This window comes from Mixophyes fleayi, chromosome 1 (assembly GCF_038048845.1).
Source record: "Mixophyes fleayi isolate aMixFle1 chromosome 1, aMixFle1.hap1, whole genome shotgun sequence".
In the NCBI taxonomy this organism is placed as follows: domain Eukaryota; kingdom Metazoa; phylum Chordata; class Amphibia; order Anura; family Limnodynastidae; genus Mixophyes; species Mixophyes fleayi.
The window spans coordinates 87,775,230-87,793,461 of NC_134402.1; the positions used below are offsets into that span (position 1 = coordinate 87,775,230).

Consider the following 18,232-nt stretch of genomic DNA (forward strand, 5'->3'; position numbering starts at 1 on the left):
TCCACCACCGAAAACGCCTACAAATGAGCATTTAAGCACCAGAACTGGACCATGGAGCATTGAAAAAAGGTGGCCTTGACTGACGAATAACGATTTTTTTTACATCATGTGGACAGATGGATGCGTGTACGTCATTTACCTGAGAAAGGGATGGCACCATTATGCACTATTGGAAGAAGGCAAGCTGTCTGAGGCAGTGTGATGTTCTGGGCAATGTTGTGCTGGGAAACCTTGGGTCCTCGCATTCATGTGGTGTTACTTTGACACGTACCACCTACCTAAACATTGTTGCAGACAAAGTATACCTCTTCATCGCTATTCCCTGATGGCAGTGGCTTCTTTCAGCAGGATAATACGTCCTGCCACACTGCAAAAATTGTTCAGGAATGGTTTGAGGAACATGACAAAAGAGTGCAAGGTATAGACTTGGCTTTCAAATTCCCCAGATCTCAATCCAATTGAGCATCTGTGGGAAGTGCTGAAAACACAGGTCAGAGCTATGGAGCCCACAGCTAACAAATTACAGGAGTTAAAGGGGCTGCTGTTTACACCTTGGTGCCACCTTCAGAGGTCTTGTGGAGGCCATGTCTTGACGGGTCAGAGCCGTTTTGACAGCACGAGGGGGACCTACACAATATAAGTAGTTTGTTTTAATTTTGTGGCCGATCAGTGTATAATCTGCATTAAATAAACTGAAGACACACAGCAGCTACATCTCATAAAAAAAAAGCTGAGCAAACAAAGCTATCATGTAACAATAAGACGACAGTGGCAGCTGAGCTGTGTGACTGAGGAATATAGTCCAACTAAAATCCCTTTTTCCAATTTCAGTCTGACTGGAGCATTATACAATTTTTGGCAGCTCATATCAAACCTCCATTAACGCTTGTATGCTTGTTACTAGGGCCCCTTTACCTCTGTAACTTAATACCCAGTTTTGGGTTTTTTCTGTGTTGTAAAGTGCTGTGAAGTAGTAGGCAGCACCGTGGCATAGTGCTTAGCACTTCTGCCTCACAGCACTAGGGTCATGAGTTCAATTCCCGACCATGGCCTTATCTGTGTGGAGTTTGTATGTTCTCCCCGTGTTTGCCTGGGTTTCCTCCGGGTGCTCCGGTTTCCTCCCACGATCAAAAAACATACTGGTAGGTTAATTGGCTGCTATGAAAATTGACCCTAGTCTCTGTCTGTCTATGTGTGTGTTAGGGGATTTAGATTGTAAGCTCCAATGGGTCAGGGACTGATGTGAATGAGTTCTCTGTACAGCGCTGCGGAATTAGTGGCACTATATATATATATATAGAGAGATATAGATGATGATGAGTATGCTGGTGCTATAGAAATAAATAGCAGTCAAACACAGAAAAGTGCAGGTTAGAGGATACTGGATCAAGAACACAAAATGCAAAGCATCATATGTCACAGAGACAAGGAGGACCCCTAGTGGTTAAAGAATAGTAAACCATTAACATCTTGAAACTGATACATGAAACTATCCACATAAAATGAACTTGTAAAAGAACGTACATATGAGACCTTTTCCTCATTTTCTATGCCGTGTTGAGACACAAAAAGCCAGAATAAAAAATGCAATATACCAACGTGTTATTGTATGATGCAGTACACGTGCATTTTTTTGTTGCTTTTTTCGCTTTATTTTTTCCCCTAATAGCAGCCAGTATTTGTGCCGTTTTATTTGTAACACTGGTTCATCCTCGTGAACTGGTTTTTTTTTGTTAAAATAGATATAGACGATTATGGACTATTTTAACATGAAAATTCCCAAACTCATTGTTAGATAGACACACTAGTAGAGTGTTTGTAACACGTAAACCTTACTTCTACCTTATATTGTCATGTCAATAAAATTTAGTATAATAAAATCTGCCATGGGTGTAAAGAAACCCCCAAAATCTTAGGCCGATATGTGCACTGGTTTAAAAGTTATATGCCTTTAAATCTGCAATTGGTTTACAAAAAAACTTGCTTTTAACATTTTTTAAATTGCATTTGTAGCTCACCTAATTAAGCTAGAGTGTTGGGCAAGGTCTCATGTTAAACCTCTGTTTAATGGCTTTGAAAGGATATAACAGCACAATGCTTCAATCAAAATGAAAATACTACAATTTGCAAAATTTAAGTTTGGATTTTCTCAAAATGCAATATTAGTTTATTTTTGAAAAAAAAAAATCCCCAAAGTTTTGTTTTGCTACAAGAGCTTTAATTTTTAAGTGATTCATGAAAATTTTATTTCTTGAGGAGGCACTACACATCTGAGAAAAACACCCAAAAAATATTTTTTACAGTTCACTTCAAATAATAATAATAATAATAATAATAATAATAATAATAATAATAATAATTAGAGGAATGTACGTTCCTCTTCAAGTGTGTTTGGGGAAGTGATTCTATAGACAGAGCCTGCTCCCACTTCTTCACAGGCTCTCAAACTTAAGTGGAAAGATATTCCACGTGGAAAGACACTTCAATTGTGTTGAATAGGCCCGCCTTTTGCGGGGACACGTTAGGTTTGGGTGGGCTTTAATTAGTGAAGTCCCTAGGTCACTATTTTAAGCACACACAACCCAGGACCATTTGTGTAACATTTGAAAAAGCAGAGTGTTTAATTACAGTGAAGTATCAGACTGGGAGAATGTGTGCTGGAAGCAGCAACCTGCAGAAGGGGTACACAACACAGTGGCAGTCTACTGTTTCCACAATAAACTTATAAACTTGAAGGCAAAATTTGAGAAACCACCCAAAAAGATTTTCTACTTCTCTGATGCGTCAGCCGCACAATTTTAAAACAAGAAAAACTTTGCTTCTATTCCAGAGTCATCTTTATGAGAGCATAAGCGAGCAGAGTGGCATTTTTCAACGACTGCACATGGCAAAGGTTCTTACGATGGTGTAGGTGGCACATGGAAGAGGTTACTATCCCAAGCAAGCCTGCAACGTCCATATGATAATCAGATTCTTACACCACAACTTTTTGACTGGGCGGAAGAAAACATTACAGTAATGCTGTTTACGTTTTCAACACAGAAGAACATATTGAGACAGCAATATTTCTAGATGATTACTTCAAAAACACAATAACAATTCCTGGGACCCTGAATTCCATGCTTTCATACACGCAGCATCAACAAAAATCTTTGTGAAGATGTTTTCCTTTTCACAAAATTCATTGGAACAGATAGTGACAACATCCCAAGAAAAACTCCTGTTTGCTGACATCAGAGAGTCTGTAGCTGCTCTGGGAAAAGATTAAATCATTGATGAAGTGAAAGTGACATTCCTCCATCCAGCTGGTCCATCACCATCTCTTTATACCCAAGGAAGCCGGATGTTTTATGGATTACTATGGTAGATGTTGTGTGAATCCGTTAACACCAACAGGACGAATGTACACCCTTAATGAAATGGAAATACTAAAAAACAAATGAAGCCTTCAGCTAGTTCCAACCCATTAAGTAGGACCAATCACTCAAAGCAGCAGCACCAAATGGTAATGATCTGTAATAAGCTTTCCTAAAATATATGAAAGACATAAAATTATCACAGATCTTTTAAATATTTCAGTATTTACACTGACTTCCAAAATGGTGAGCTCTAGTAAATGCTGTTATGGGCCATGACCGCTATATGTACAAGGTTAGAAATGCCAGTGATAAGTATTAGCAGATATGGTTTCACTGGTACAACTCCAAATATAGAATACATTCTGGAGACGGGGAAGTTTATGTACCTCCGCACTAGTATATTCACAGGCTTCTCCTTCTGGGTCCCTGGTTAGCATTGTCCTGTGCATCCACCTACTTATGTGTTATCCTGAGCTATATTATTACATGTACAGAAATGCTTTGTTAGCTTATCCACTCAAACAACTATATATGTTTCAAATCTCTGTATTGAAACAATTTTTATTATGTATTATGTCATTAATAAATGTTTATATCCTATAGTTAACCATTTACCTAACTTGTTACTATATTTTTAACCTGGATAACTAGTATGTCAATTCATTGATTAGGTTAGCAAATGCTTGTTAGCCCAAAATGACAGGTTTTTTTTTTTGTTTTAATTTTTGTTTGTGATGTAAAAATCTTCCAATAAAAAACACGATTAAATTTTTTTTTTTCAGTATTAACATATATTGTCATTGTACATAATATACATCAACGGGATTGTTTAAGGAGATAGATTAAATGTAATGAACAGGAATAGATAGTTCTCATTTTCATTATTTTAACAAACAGTCCAAAATGAAAACTCTTGTAGCAGATGATCCCCTCATGATCCCAAAATAAAACTTTGGGAATTTATTAACAAAAGTATGAACAATTTGAGATGTTTTTCAAAAATTAAAAAACATGGGTTATTGGAGAAAATTTGAATTTTGATTCTGAAAATCTTACAGTTTACATTTCTATTGAAACAGACTGCTGTATTATATATCATATGAAAATAAAAGAGGTTTAAAATGAGACTTTGCCCAACTCTCTAGCTCAGTTAGGTGAGCTACAAATGCTATTTAAAAAAAATGTTAAAAGCAAATTTTTCATTTAAAAATTGCAGCTTTGAAAGGAGTATAACTTCAAAACCAGTGAACATAGCCTAAGATTTGGGGGTGAAATTTGGTATAATAAATGCTGCCATGGGTGTAAAGAAAACCCATGGCAGCATTTATTATACCAAATTTCATTATAATCTGAAACAGTCAGTTTCCCATATACAGACGAGAAACTCTAAAAAGTATATTCAACAATCACATAATCAAACCAGGAAATTTCCATGATACTAGAGGATTTCAATAGTTGGAAGCAGATGAACATATGAAAATATATAATCCATTCATATATATGATAATTGTATAAATAATTGAAACAGGTTTCCATTTACAACCATTCTATCAGAGACCATTAGAGAAATCACAGACTAAGAAAGATGGTAACAAACAGGCATTTGTATACAAATTATTCTATAGGCAAATAAGAAATGCAAACTCCATTTTACATAGGTACGGACACTATGGGCCTGATTCATCAAGGAACGCAAAAAGAACTTACGGTGCATTTTCTAAAAAATTCTCGTAAATCAGGCATATACACGTCCGTATTTAATTAGAATCGGATCTGAAAAAGCATCTCTTATTGAATATGGGTCTAGGTACGCTCTGCATATATGGTACTTGCCGTATTGAAACACACACACACACACACATACACACAAAATGCTGCTGAATACGTATAATACTATGTTCAATATAATGAGAACGCACACAGGGGGGAAAGTGTCAATTATTGTCACTGGTTAATAATATAGTCATTACTTTAAAAATCTCCCCACCCCTCATAAAGTACATATATCAGAATCATATTAATGTCTACTGTACAAAGAATGCATTTTTTACAGTTGCTCTTGCGTGCGACCACCATCACAATCACTCAGCACTTACACCAGACCTGTAGCTGGTGCAAGGGATATGACTGATAATCACGTGCCTTTGAGAAGCTTGAATAGGACGCTGCTGTATGTGGTGAGCTTGGCACGCCCTTACTCTGCATTGACTACGTGCATAAGCCCATTCCCTTCCCCATTCCGCGTATGATTTTGTAGGCTGTCAGACGTGTCATTTACATGCGAACATGAATTACGTTCTTTTGCATTATGTATCTGTTTATGCACAGTTAAATATGTAAAATACGGCACATATATCTCCATTAACGTTCCTTAATGGATCCGGCGTTATAAGTTCTGACTAACAGAATGTATTAACGTGATGAAAAAAACCTTATCCAATATGAGCCCAAATGCAGGTCAGTCAAGTCTACCCAAATGAGGGAAAGCAGTGCTTCATTAACCATAAATTAACTAGCTAAAAAGCTTAACATGTCTATTATATAATACAGTACACACTATCCAGGTATTAAGCACCATTGTCATGTGACACTACAGATACATATCATCCTGATAAGATCCCTGAATCAAACAGCCCCATAACGTCCTCCTCTACTAATTAAATCTACATTGACCATTTCTAGCAAGAAAGACATCCCATCCACTTTTATATTGTCTGGTAATTTGCCGCATCTTAACTAGCCTTACAGTAAAGAACTCCTTGCTATGCTCGCGGTGTAATTCATGACCCCTTCTCCTCTCTGTGGTCCTTGGAAATTAAAAAAAAGTTTGTTAGACAAATATTTGTAGTGACCCTGAATAGATTTGTAAGATCACTGCCAAGATGCCTTCTCCCCAAAGTACAAAAAGTGTTTCTAGCCTGTCTAGAATTTAACCCTTCTCTTTATAAAGAAGGTTGTGACAATGGATATGGCCCACGTGCCATTGCACTTGGAAAGTAACATAACACAGCATATTTACAAGAAAAAACACATTTAAAAGTTAACCATCAATACATTGGTATTGTATCCAGTAACTTTGCATGCACCGCAAAGACCTGATTTAATCTCCTAAAATCTAAGTGGTCTGCAAAGTCTAAACCCATTTAGAGATGCTGTCATATGCCACCACAGCACAGAGACACTGCAATCAGTAGCATCTATGCAAGTGTATCAGAACTTTTAAGGAAATTGGTAAGCCACTATAACTACATTGAATCCCCAATTTTCTTGTAAAATATAGAGATATTGCAATCTCCCCAAAATATCAACAAAACACTCACCGATGGAGGCATCACCATCCAGCAAGTGATCATCTTCCAGAGTATGGAAGTCCATCATACCTCCAGCTCCATCCAGGAGTTCTTCGTCACTGCTTGCACTGGTAATACTGTTGTAACTGTTGCGGTAGTAACTTCTCTGAAAGAGCTGCTCAGACTCCATTTAGCTGCTTGATAACCTGTTTGGATGCATAAAGTTGCCATAAAAAAATTCAGTGATTTACAGTAATGATTTCAATACAAAAGGAGCTGTTCTAATGGAGGTACTCATTTCTAAGCATACATAGAAAACACTGAAAATGTTTCCAAATCACTTCTAGGGGGGTATTCAATTAGGATTCGTGGCTGCGCGTGTAAAGTACCGTTATGGTACCGCAATATCACGGATTTCTGTTGCAGTACCGGGACCCATGGAGCCGCGCAGCGCAATTGCTGGTTGAATATGCCCTATAGAGTATAGTTCCTATAAAGAACACATCTCAGCCATTACCAAGCTGAATACATATTGCCAGTAGCGGTATAATCATGCTCTGCTGTCTAAGGTGGAAGTGTAAAGGCTTACATATAGTATACAGCAATTCTGTCTTTAAAAAGGTAAAACATTTTACTAGTAAGAAAAGGTATAGTGCAACAGCTACCATTATTAATTATTGACTATAAAAACAAAACACAACTTAATGTATTTTTTAGGACATTAAAATACACTTTTACAATCAAAAATTGCTGCCTTTCATTCTATGTAAATACATAACCCACAACCACTATATGGTCACATCAAGACCGACTAGACAATATACCTTTCTGCTTTTCACACTTCAAGCTGTGCAAATATTTTAATTATATTCTATTCATTTTAGCAACTAAAACTACTGTTCATTTGTTCAAAATGTAAACAAGAAAGAAGATGCTACTACACTTTATTCTCCAGGTCCCTATATAATCAATATAAACACTGATCAACCACAACATTAAAACCAGCTGCCTAATATTGTGTATGTCCCCCTTGTGCTGCCAAAACAGATCTGACCCGTCAAGGCATGGACTCCACAAGACCTCTAAAGGCCTCCTGTGGTATCTGGCTCCTGTAAATTGCGAGGTGGGCCCTCCATGGATCTGGGGAATTTGCAGGTCAAGTTAACACCTTGAACTCTGTGTCATGTTCCTCAAACCATTCAGGAACATTTTTGCAGTGTGGCAGGGCGTATTATGCTGCTGAAAGAGGCCACTGCCATCAAGGAATACTGTTGCCATGAAGGGGTGTACTTAGTCTGCAACAATGTTTAGGTAGGCGGTAACATCCACATGAAAGCCAGGATCCAAGGTTTCCCAGCACAACATTGCCTAGAGCATCACACTGGCTCCGCCGGCTTGCCTTCTTCCAATAGTGCATCCTGGTGTCATTTCTGCTTCAGATAAACGACGCACACGCACTCGGCAGTCCACAAGATGTTAAAGAAAATGGGATTCATCAGACCTGGCCAACTTCTTCCATTGGTCCATGATGCAGTTCTGGCGCTCACCTGCCCATTATAGGCTACACCTGACACCTTTCTATCACAGCCAGCATTAACTTTTTCAGTAACTTGTGCTACAGTAAGCTCTTCTGTGGGATTGGATCAGACAGGCTAGCCTTCGCCCCCTCACGCGCATCAATGAGCCTTGGACACCTATGACCCTGTCGCCGGTTCACCGGTTGTCCACTTTTGGTAGGTACTAATCACTGCATACTGATGTACAAGACTTGCCATTTTGGATATGCTCTGACTCAGTCATCACAATTTGGCAAAATCCCTTAGATCCTTACGCTTCCCCATTTTTCCTGCTCCCAATACATCAACTTCAAGAATTGACTGTTCACTTGCTGCCCAATATATTTAATCCCTTGACAGGTGCCATTATAACAAGATAATCACTGTTATTCACCTCACTTGTCATTGGTCTGGTCGGTATATATAATTATATACACACACATGCGTACTTAAATACACATGTAATTCTCTAACGCTGTATTATATACATATACACACACATCAACTATTTATAAAACATTAAATAGTAAATAAGAGAATCCTGTCCCCCTCTAACTTCCTTTGACAAAATAATCATGTCACATAATCTACATAATACTAATGGATTCACTGTAAATTTAGAGAACGTTTGCACATAAGCTGAATTCAGCTTGTAAGAATGATTTATTTCTTAGTTCAGTTTTATATGAAGCATGAAAAATTGTGAAAATTCGTCTGAAAAGGAGATTCAATTCTAAAACATAATCCACTATAGCTAGACATGTCATTTGTATCTGGTAAAACCAAACCAATACCTTCCCTTACACTGTTAATGACAAATTGTGTCTGAATTGGAATTAGGTACTGTCAAATAGTTTTGCAGTCATGGCAAGTAGCTTACAGACATTTGTTGTGAGAAAAAGGATTTAATATACGTGAAATAAAATGCAGGTTTTTTATTTCTGGAGTAATATTATAATGTGCCATGAAATGCTTAAACCTGCACTGATATGGTGTAATTTACTCATGTCCGTCCTCAACTAACTGGAGAACAGGAAGTATATTTAGTATGCGGCTGTTCCGTAGAACCGCCGGTTTCCAGTGCTTGGAATCATTTTTTAAAACAGCACTTGAATTAAAGAAAAAGCCCATCAGGTTCTGTCTTTTAGAAAGTTGCCTTTTGAAGAAAATTACTTGAAAGCGCTGGGAAGCGCATAGTAAATATAGCCCAGGGGGCTGCTCCACGCCATCAGTACTATCCTGTAAAATGGCGATGGATGATGATGTGGGGTGCAACCTCTCAACTACAGCTTGTGGATGTGATTTAATAGTTTTCTGCTCAGACCCTCTCCCCCCAGTTTTTGGTTGGGGCTGTGGAAGAACCAGAGAAGCAGTGAGCAAACGGCTGCATGGTGCGCTGGCTAAGGGAGCAATTGGAAAAGTAAAATGTAGCATGTAGGTATAATACAGTTTTAATCTCCCACCACCCCAATTAAATGAAAGGAAAAAAAAAAAAAAATCAGTCTTTTTTTTTTCCAAAACAGTTTGCATTCATATCCAGACTTAGTGAACTTTAAAAATACAAAATATTGTGGCCTTTTTTTCTAGTCCCGGTTCTCATATACCATATCATACTCCTCAACAGTCAGCACAAATGAGCTGTTGTACAGTGCTAGTTACTGCAAGTATGACATGTTCCCCTATAAAAGGTTTATATAACACTAGTAAGACACTGTTTCTGGGGTCACTATACCAACTGGCATTAATACCAGTATTCTATTGTGTTTTATTTTGTAATGTATTTGTTCTATTTTTCTGTTTGCAAAGGGTTAACGCATCAGGATTTGCTTTAATGATCTTTTTAAAACTAGTAAAAATACACATCATATGAAAACGAGTTTGATGTGTGTTTTTCCTAGCATTAAATGAAAGAAAAAGTTAAATAAAAATAAAAAAAAATGCCAGACAGTTGGTGTATACAGGAATATAATGTCCAATGCAAATCATTTGGTTGCAAATGACTTCAATGTTACTAGACTCTAACCCCAAAGGCTTATTACAATTGTTTTTTTTCTCTTTTTTCATGAGCTGTACAAGTCAAGATCAACTGATTACATGAGGACATCAGGATCATTATATATATATATATTTGCACTGTTCCACTAATTTCAGAAAATGAAATGGTATTCGGTGGCATCACAGCCCTGCTATCAACCACCGATATAGTAACAGTTAATTCCGCTTTGCATTAAGAGCGTTCTGATGTTATTGACATCATCATGTCTACTCAAGTCACATGATACAAAGATGGCAGATAAGAGCATGTGAAGCACAGACTAGGCAATATATACCTCCTTATTTCCAAATATCAACCTTCTTGTCATCTCAGAAAACTGGCTCTCTCTTAAGGGGGCCTCTCTTTCACCCACTCTGTCAGACGTCCATCAAACTTCTTGCTCTCCCTCCCTCCTTTGGCCTCTCACAATGAACCTCTTCCCCCACCCACTGTCTCGGTCACATCCTTGACATTTTCATCTTCATCTCCCATCAATTTGCTCCTTCTGACCACCTCTCCTCTCATTCACTCAAATCTACCAAAATCTACCCTATCTAGACGCAATTTTCGCCTCTTCGCTTGAAACTCTCCTCTCCCCTCCCCTCTATTCACCGTGGCCTGACCCAACCAAGCAGCCTCCATTTACAACCACACCTTCACCACCGCTTTGGACTCTGCTACCCCCAGCCTCTTATGCTCACCTTCGCAACTCTAAACCCTAACCTTGCAACTCCAAATTTACCCGGTTCCTTCAAAAATGCACGCATGCCGCCAAACATCACTGGAGACTTCCTTCATTTCAAGATCATGCTCATCCAACTGTTCTACCCTCTCCCTCGATATACAATCATTCAAGTCCCATCTCTTCACAGTACTCCAATCCTCGCCGCCCTTATGCCACTTTCAACACATTCCTTTTCTGCCCCCTCTCCTTCCATACACCCTTGCCGTCACTGACTTTGCCTCCTTTTCGCTTCCAAAATTGAAGCGGACACAAAATGTCCTCCTCCCTTCCCTCTTCTGCCCCCTACTACTCCACCCTCCTCTCCCTCTAGCCACCACCTCTTGTGCTGCTTCCACCCCACTATGGGTGACAAAGTCCATTCTCCTCTCCACCCTCAACCTTCCCCCTGGATCCCATTGCCTTTCACTTCCTTTGCTCCCCCTTCCCCATGACCTTCTCCAGTCTTGCTCACCTCTTCCATTTGCCCCATTTCCACTGGAACCTTCCCTTTAAACATGCTCTTGTTTCACCCATTCTAAAAAAAACAAAAAAAACCCAAAACAAACAATGTTGACCCCACCTAAATCCCCAAATACCGCTTAATTTATCTTCTCCCTTTTGCCTCAAAAATACTCAAGTTGCTTGTCTACAACAGTCTCAGCAGCTACCTCTGTGACAAATCCCTTCTTGATCCTCTCCAATCTGGATTTTGCCTCCTCCATTCCACAGAAACTTTCTTAACCAAAGTCACCAATGATCTTCTCAGTCATATTCAGGGGCCATTTAATTCTACTTATCCTCCTGGACCTCTCTACAGCCTCTGACACCAGGGATCACCATCTCCTACTCACCATTGGCCCTTCTGACACCATCCCTTCATGGTTCACCTCCTACCTCACCAACCGCTCCATCTCTGTTTCTACCTCTGCTTCCTCCTAACCGCCCATCCATCCTTCCTGTCAGAGTCCCAAGGGTTCTGTCCTTGGTCTTCTGCTTTTTTTTCTCTGGACACCTCCTCCCAGGGTGAACTAATCAGTTAGTTCGGACTTCAGTATTGCCTCTATGCCAACAACACTCTACCTCTCATATCCTGATCTTTCCCCTTCCCTCCTCTCTCGGGTATCCAGTTGCCTCTTTATCAGAGGAGAGAATTACCATGATATGGTATTTTCCGTGGTATATGGTAATTTTCTCCTCTGACGACGTTATTCTATAACGATACACGTAAGGATTTCATTCTGATTGTATAGAGGATTCACTAATGCAACCTTATATTCAACTGATAATCTCTTGAAGTTTGGAGGACAGAGCTGTGACTATCATCTCCAGGTTTCAGGACAAGTTACTTTCATATGACTGTCCACAATGACAGGCACCAATTGCACCAGGCAATTCACTCACTCATCTAAAGCTATGAATCAGAAGTCTGTGCACTTAGAAATAGAAATAGTGGAGAGCCGTGCCCGGCATTTTCGTGAGCGGATGTGAGCCGCCAGAGGATCTCACCAATACAGCAGAACATTAGAGCTCATGTGGCTCAAACCCAGAGTGAGGAGGCTGCCATATTATTCTGGTGTCTGAGTAGTAAATCTACCTGCTACAGTACAGAGTGCACTCAAATGTATAATGGACATATGGGGCCTGAGTCATTAAGGAGAGCAAAGCATAAAAAAGGAGGAACTTTGCACTTGGGCAAAACCATATTACATTGGAGGGGTTCATAAATTTAAAATGTGGGGACAGATTTATAGTTGGGATAGGGCATGTCCTAGATTAACTTTAAATTGCAATGTACTAATAAAGCTATCAAGTATTGTGTGCTAGATGAAAAAACAGCCAGTATTTAACTTATATGCAAATAAACTAATTTGCACCCCTTGCATTGTAACATTGTTTGTCCCAGAGAACATTTACTCCTTTTTTTGCCTTAATGACTCAGGTCCATGATGTGTTATAACCTGGAGAGTAACCTGCAGTTCAAGTAGAAAATCTATCTGGTCATAATGATCAACATATACAAATAAAGAGCAAACATCAGAGACAGTTTTTAGTCACCACACGCTGTTTTTTTCCAGAGCACATTTATACCAGCTGAATAATAATGACTGTGCTATCATTCAGCTATATCCAACTATGTCTACATTTACAGCTAATACATGTGGATAAGTGCTAAATCTGAAGCCATTTATTGTGTGATTCCACAGATTAACAACAAAGAATCTGGACATATATACTATACATTTTGTATGTTTGTATATTCTCACTAGGTGTATTACTAAGATACTGTATTCTTGAGCTCCAACTTTTGTCATTATACATGTTGTGTTGTGGCATGTATATGAATTTTTATTAATAAAAAATAAAATAAAAAATTATATATATTTTATAGTGTTAGTATATGTTTTGTTATGCTATATGGCTAAATAATTTGTACATATTGTGCACATTTTTTGAGGTTTTGTATGTACTGTCTTGTTGTTTTCACTCTGAAGACGTTATGTGGCACCCACTAAATAAAGGATAATATTATTATTATTAATAATAATAATATGGATTATGTAATTGTGCAGAAATAATAAATGAAGTCTATGGGTATAAGATGTAATACAACAATGGCATTTTTTTTATCATTTTTCAAGTGTTTAGAACTTTCGCATTTTCATTTTAGTCAATTATTTATACTATGAAAATACTTTTTCAGCATGTAGGTAGTGTGCTTTTTTGATACTTGTAATCAACAGATGTGGAGTTGGTGGTAGGACATAATGGTGAGCTGTGTATCATCATGTCCAGCCCACAGCTTCATGCACAGGGATACTGCATTTTATTCTAAAATTAGGACTCAAGCACTTGTCCACACAATTCTACTGGTCTCCCTGGCACCCGCTGACCACCTCACGGTGCAGTGGTATGGCATGTGCTGATCACAGGGAGCTGTTTCGTGTCCACTGCTCTGTCAAGGCAGAATAGCATTAACTGCAGGAAGTCAGTGCAGTCTTGTCTGACCTATACAAGCGTTCTTTCCCTAATGAAGCTTTGGTGATAGAGAACCACACAAAAGTTACTTGTCATGGGGCCTTTGCAACTATTGCTCCTATCCAGTGCTCCATTTTCTGTTCTTAAAAAGTTTGCAGTGACAATATTTTGTTCTCAAGAGAACAGCTATACCACATGAAGAATTACATTGAAACATAATTGAAAATATTAAAAACAACAAACAACCTTCCATAACACAATACATACCATGCAGTTAACCAAGTTTCTTAATAAAGTTGATCTTTTCTTCAAAGTTCTCTCAGTGAGACAGGAGATAACCAGCTTCCATGTGAATGAGGGGTAATGATTGGAAGCAGTAATCTGGTCTTATGATCCCATGCTGAACACATGCCTCAGATCACATGAATGTACAATGCTTTACGGAGATGAAAAATATCCATTTGTAAAACAAGCATCAGCAAACAATGACAAATTAGAGATTTACCACAACCTTAAAATTATGAACTTCTCTGGTAAAGATTATTTACCACAAGTGCTTAATTTACTTATTGTTTCAGTGTAGATATGTACATATGAGTAATATAAAAAAATACAATTCTTAAAGGCAATTTTTTTTTATTTTATTTTTTAATTATGGTTTATCATCTACTGAACAAAATTTTCCCAGAAGCAAACTTAGTCTGCAAATTAGTCTGTTTCTTAGAAAGAAAAATTGCTGTTTCTGATCACTAATTATTCCCTCTGGTTCTCTTCTGTAAAAAAATCAACATTATTTAATATTATAAACAGATATGCATCCATTCTGCTAAATGAATAGAGGGAACAGGAGGCAAAAAAAAATTGGTTTTGCACTGGAAATAATAAAACACTGCACTTATACACTAAGGAGAAAACACATCTGAAGATTTATTGAATTAAACCTAAATAAACAGAAGTTTATATTTTTGTCAAACAGTCGTAAAACATAATGCGACTTGTTACAGGAATCACAGAACAAAATTATAAATATAAAATGCTCATAATACCACTTAAATTAATAATAAAAAAACAAATACAGACATTGTTTTTTTTTAATGAATAGAAAAATATTTATTTATGTATTCAAGGGATACTACTACTTTTCTGAAAAAGGTCTTCCTATGCCCATAGGACTTCAGGTTGTGGGATAGCCCTCCCTAGTTTTGCTTTTAATGTGTAATTTTTTTTTTTTTTATTTTTTTTTTAAATATATAAGTATACTTTTGAAATATGGAAGATTGATATTAACTGAATCAGAATTGGTGGTACACAAGAGTTAATAGTGTATTGCTCAAAAAAAAAATGCTCGATGGTCCCCAAATGTTTCTGTTATCAACCATATATGGTTCATCAGACTTCTGTAGGGATATTGCATTACAAAATAAACACAGAAGGCAGAGCATTATCAGCAACAAATATGCTCTCTGTTAATGGTCAGATACCAAAAATTTCAATAGAACTGCGTTTTCCAGCCGCGTTTTATCCAGTGGGCTGAATCGCTATCAGTGGTAAATTCCGGGAGATTGATGGAGGAAAGTTGATGTGAAAGACAAGAATGTGATACAGGTTCTGGAACTTTGAAAAGTATACAAATAAATGGAGGACAACCAAACAACTGAAGAGAAAATACCACAAGCTTAAAACTTTTTTTTTTTGTTAACACCAATTTCCCCAATGATATGTAACTGAAATGATGAATTGTATTTGGTACACCTATAAACCACTAGTTCTAGTCCTAACCTCTAGCCCAACAGGCACCATATGATCAACACATGTATCAGGGTTGTCAGCACATGAAAGGTGAGTGTTGCAAGATACAAAGTTAATATAGCATATAGCCATTATCTGTGTTAAGCAGAGTATGTCACCTGTCTACGGACTTCCTTGAAATGGAGACAAATGCAGCTGTGATACTGCACCCACAACTACTCCATGGAATAGCAGCAAATTCAGTTTACACCAATGACAGTCAGCCATGAGCTGTAGTAAGACACCCTGCAGACCTGCCTTCTCTGCTGAGTAGGGATACACCGATCTGTATGACATGTGTGCACAGCAGTGAGGGATGGAGAACACAGACATAACCACAGACTACAGGCCGCACAGCTGCCCTGGTCTCCTACCTGTCCCGGGTGTCCGGGGGCACTGTCTGCTCCCCCGGAGAGGTACTGCCGCATCCTCCCCTTTTGGGGCAGTTCGGGTCAGTGCAGGGTGGCGGGATCTGAGCTACACTGCGGCCTGGACGGCTGTGTCAGGTGGAGATCAGAGTGCCGGTGGTCGCCTCTACCTGCTGGGGGAGGAACCGCACATCCGAGTCCCGCTTCCGGGCAGCTGCTGAAGCTGTTGCTAGGGAGGGGTGGGCGTTGCTATGGAAAGGCCCAAATAGGGTGTGAGTGTTCTGAGCATCAGCTGATAACCCGGGTGTCAGATACTACTGAGCAAGCAATGTTCTTTCCATCACGTGTGACCTGGCTAATGTTTAATACACTCATTAATACACATACACTGGTTGTTGTTGGTACTGTCAATAAAAAAAACCTTATTAGCTCCTGCTTATATGTTATTATTTCTTCTTTAATTTAAAGTAAAATTAAACAATTAAAAACCACTAAATGTAAAAGTTTCTGTAGGGCAAATAATGTGAGACAGATACATGTTATGTATAATATATATTGAATTACATGAGTTCTGTCTCATGTTTTGCTGACTGGGGGGAGAAGTTTATCAAACCTACAAAGGAAATGTGGAGTTGTTGTCCATAGCCAGTGGCGGATCCAGGGGGGGGGGGGGGTTAACTCAATCAGAGCAGCCGGGCAGCACACTGTCCCTGCCTGTCACGGCTGGGCGGACCTGCACATAGTGTGCAGCCGTCGGCAGCCTAAGATGTTAGAAAGGGGCGGGGCCTAAATTGCCCCCCCCCTAAATCGCCCCGGGTACAGCATTTTTCTAGATCCGCCCCTGTCCATAGCAACCAATCAGATTTGGGCTATCATCTAGTACATTCTAGAAAATGATAGCTAGAATCTGGTTGCTATGGGCAACACCTCCACTTTTCCTTTTAAGAGGGTTTAATAAATCTACCTCTGAGTGTTTATGCTTAACGTTGGTAAAATAGGAGGTTCTATGCATTATGAACCAGTTGGGAATATAATTATACATAACAGAAATGCTCTGCTTTCAAATTTTACTTTAGAAAAGCATGATAAGGAATTCAATTATACCCCATTCATACCTCTGGGTACTAAAATGACGTAATTTCTAGTCCATTAGAAATGACGTCATTTTAGTACCCAGAGGTCCCCCTGACAGCCGGCAACGCACCGGAGACACCGCTGGCTGAAAATAAGTTAAGTAAACATTTGCTATGTATTTTTTTTTAATTAAAACATTTTTTTACACTTTTTTTTTTTCTAAAACCCGGGTCGGGCAGGTGCAGTATGAACCCGCCCGACCCGGGAATCTTCTTATCTATACTGCCCTGTGCCCCGGCAATATCCCGGGTTAACGACCCGGGATATTGCCGGGGCGGCAGTATGAAAGTGGTATTACTGAGTACTTGCTCCACCTAAATAAAAACTCATTTGCCCAATTTATATGCAAATTAGCCTAATTATAAATATATTTTTGAACATTTCATGGATGTTGTAAAGTGGCCTGTGGGTAAATCAGCACAGGAGTCTGGAGAACTGCAGAAGTGTGTGTTTATTAGCTGCAAACATGCTGAAAAGAACATGGCTGCAAGGACCTTTCTGCTAACCATAAGAGTACACATATTTTTGGCATCAATAACCCACACATCTTATACTAAAGAAAACTAAGCATGAAGTAAAAACCCTTTAAGATCATTTTAGGTCCTCTGCTGGGCCCAAGTAATTCCTCTCATTGCTGTTACCTTGACAAAGTCATAGTTATTAAGTTGTAGTACTGCCCCAAAGTGTTGTTTCACAATATTATGCCTCAATAAATATGGATTATTAATCCCTCCAAGCATGATATGCAAACTCTGAAGGCTGGATGCCATGTAGAGAATAGCAGCAGCAGAACGTGGTCAATCAACAAGTAGAGGTGAGAATTCCAGAGTTCAGTGTTGTCTGTGAACAAACCCTGGTCAGCTGTAGGAGTTGAAACATAGAAAAGACACAGGTAAGATACCAAAGTAAAATTATCTGGCACAGAATGAATGCTAGAAGCTGCTTAATATACCATGGTGATTTCAGGAACTCCTTGTCAGCTATGGGTAGGTGCTGAAATAA

General features: G+C 38.7%; 1 protein-coding gene across 3 annotated transcripts in view; it reads right to left on the bottom strand.

Moving 5' to 3' along the window:
• CLCN3 (chloride voltage-gated channel 3) overlaps positions 1-16,301 on the bottom strand; it is a 66,693-nt gene extending 50,392 nt beyond the window's left edge. The window contains exons 1-2 of one of the 3 annotated variants that reach the window (XM_075197748.1): positions 16,103-16,300; positions 6,680-6,855 (exon numbers count right to left, since the gene is read on the bottom strand). In XM_075197748.1, coding sequence (XP_075053849.1) covers positions 6,680-6,839 — 160 coding nt within the window. In that variant the 5' untranslated portion in view covers positions 6,840-6,855; positions 16,103-16,300. Of the gene's footprint in view, positions 1-6,679; positions 6,856-16,102 lie in introns of all 3 variants that reach the window. The other 2 variants (XM_075197763.1, XM_075197757.1) reach the window with 2 other exon arrangements.
• Positions 16,302-18,232: the final 1,931 nt, after the last annotated feature.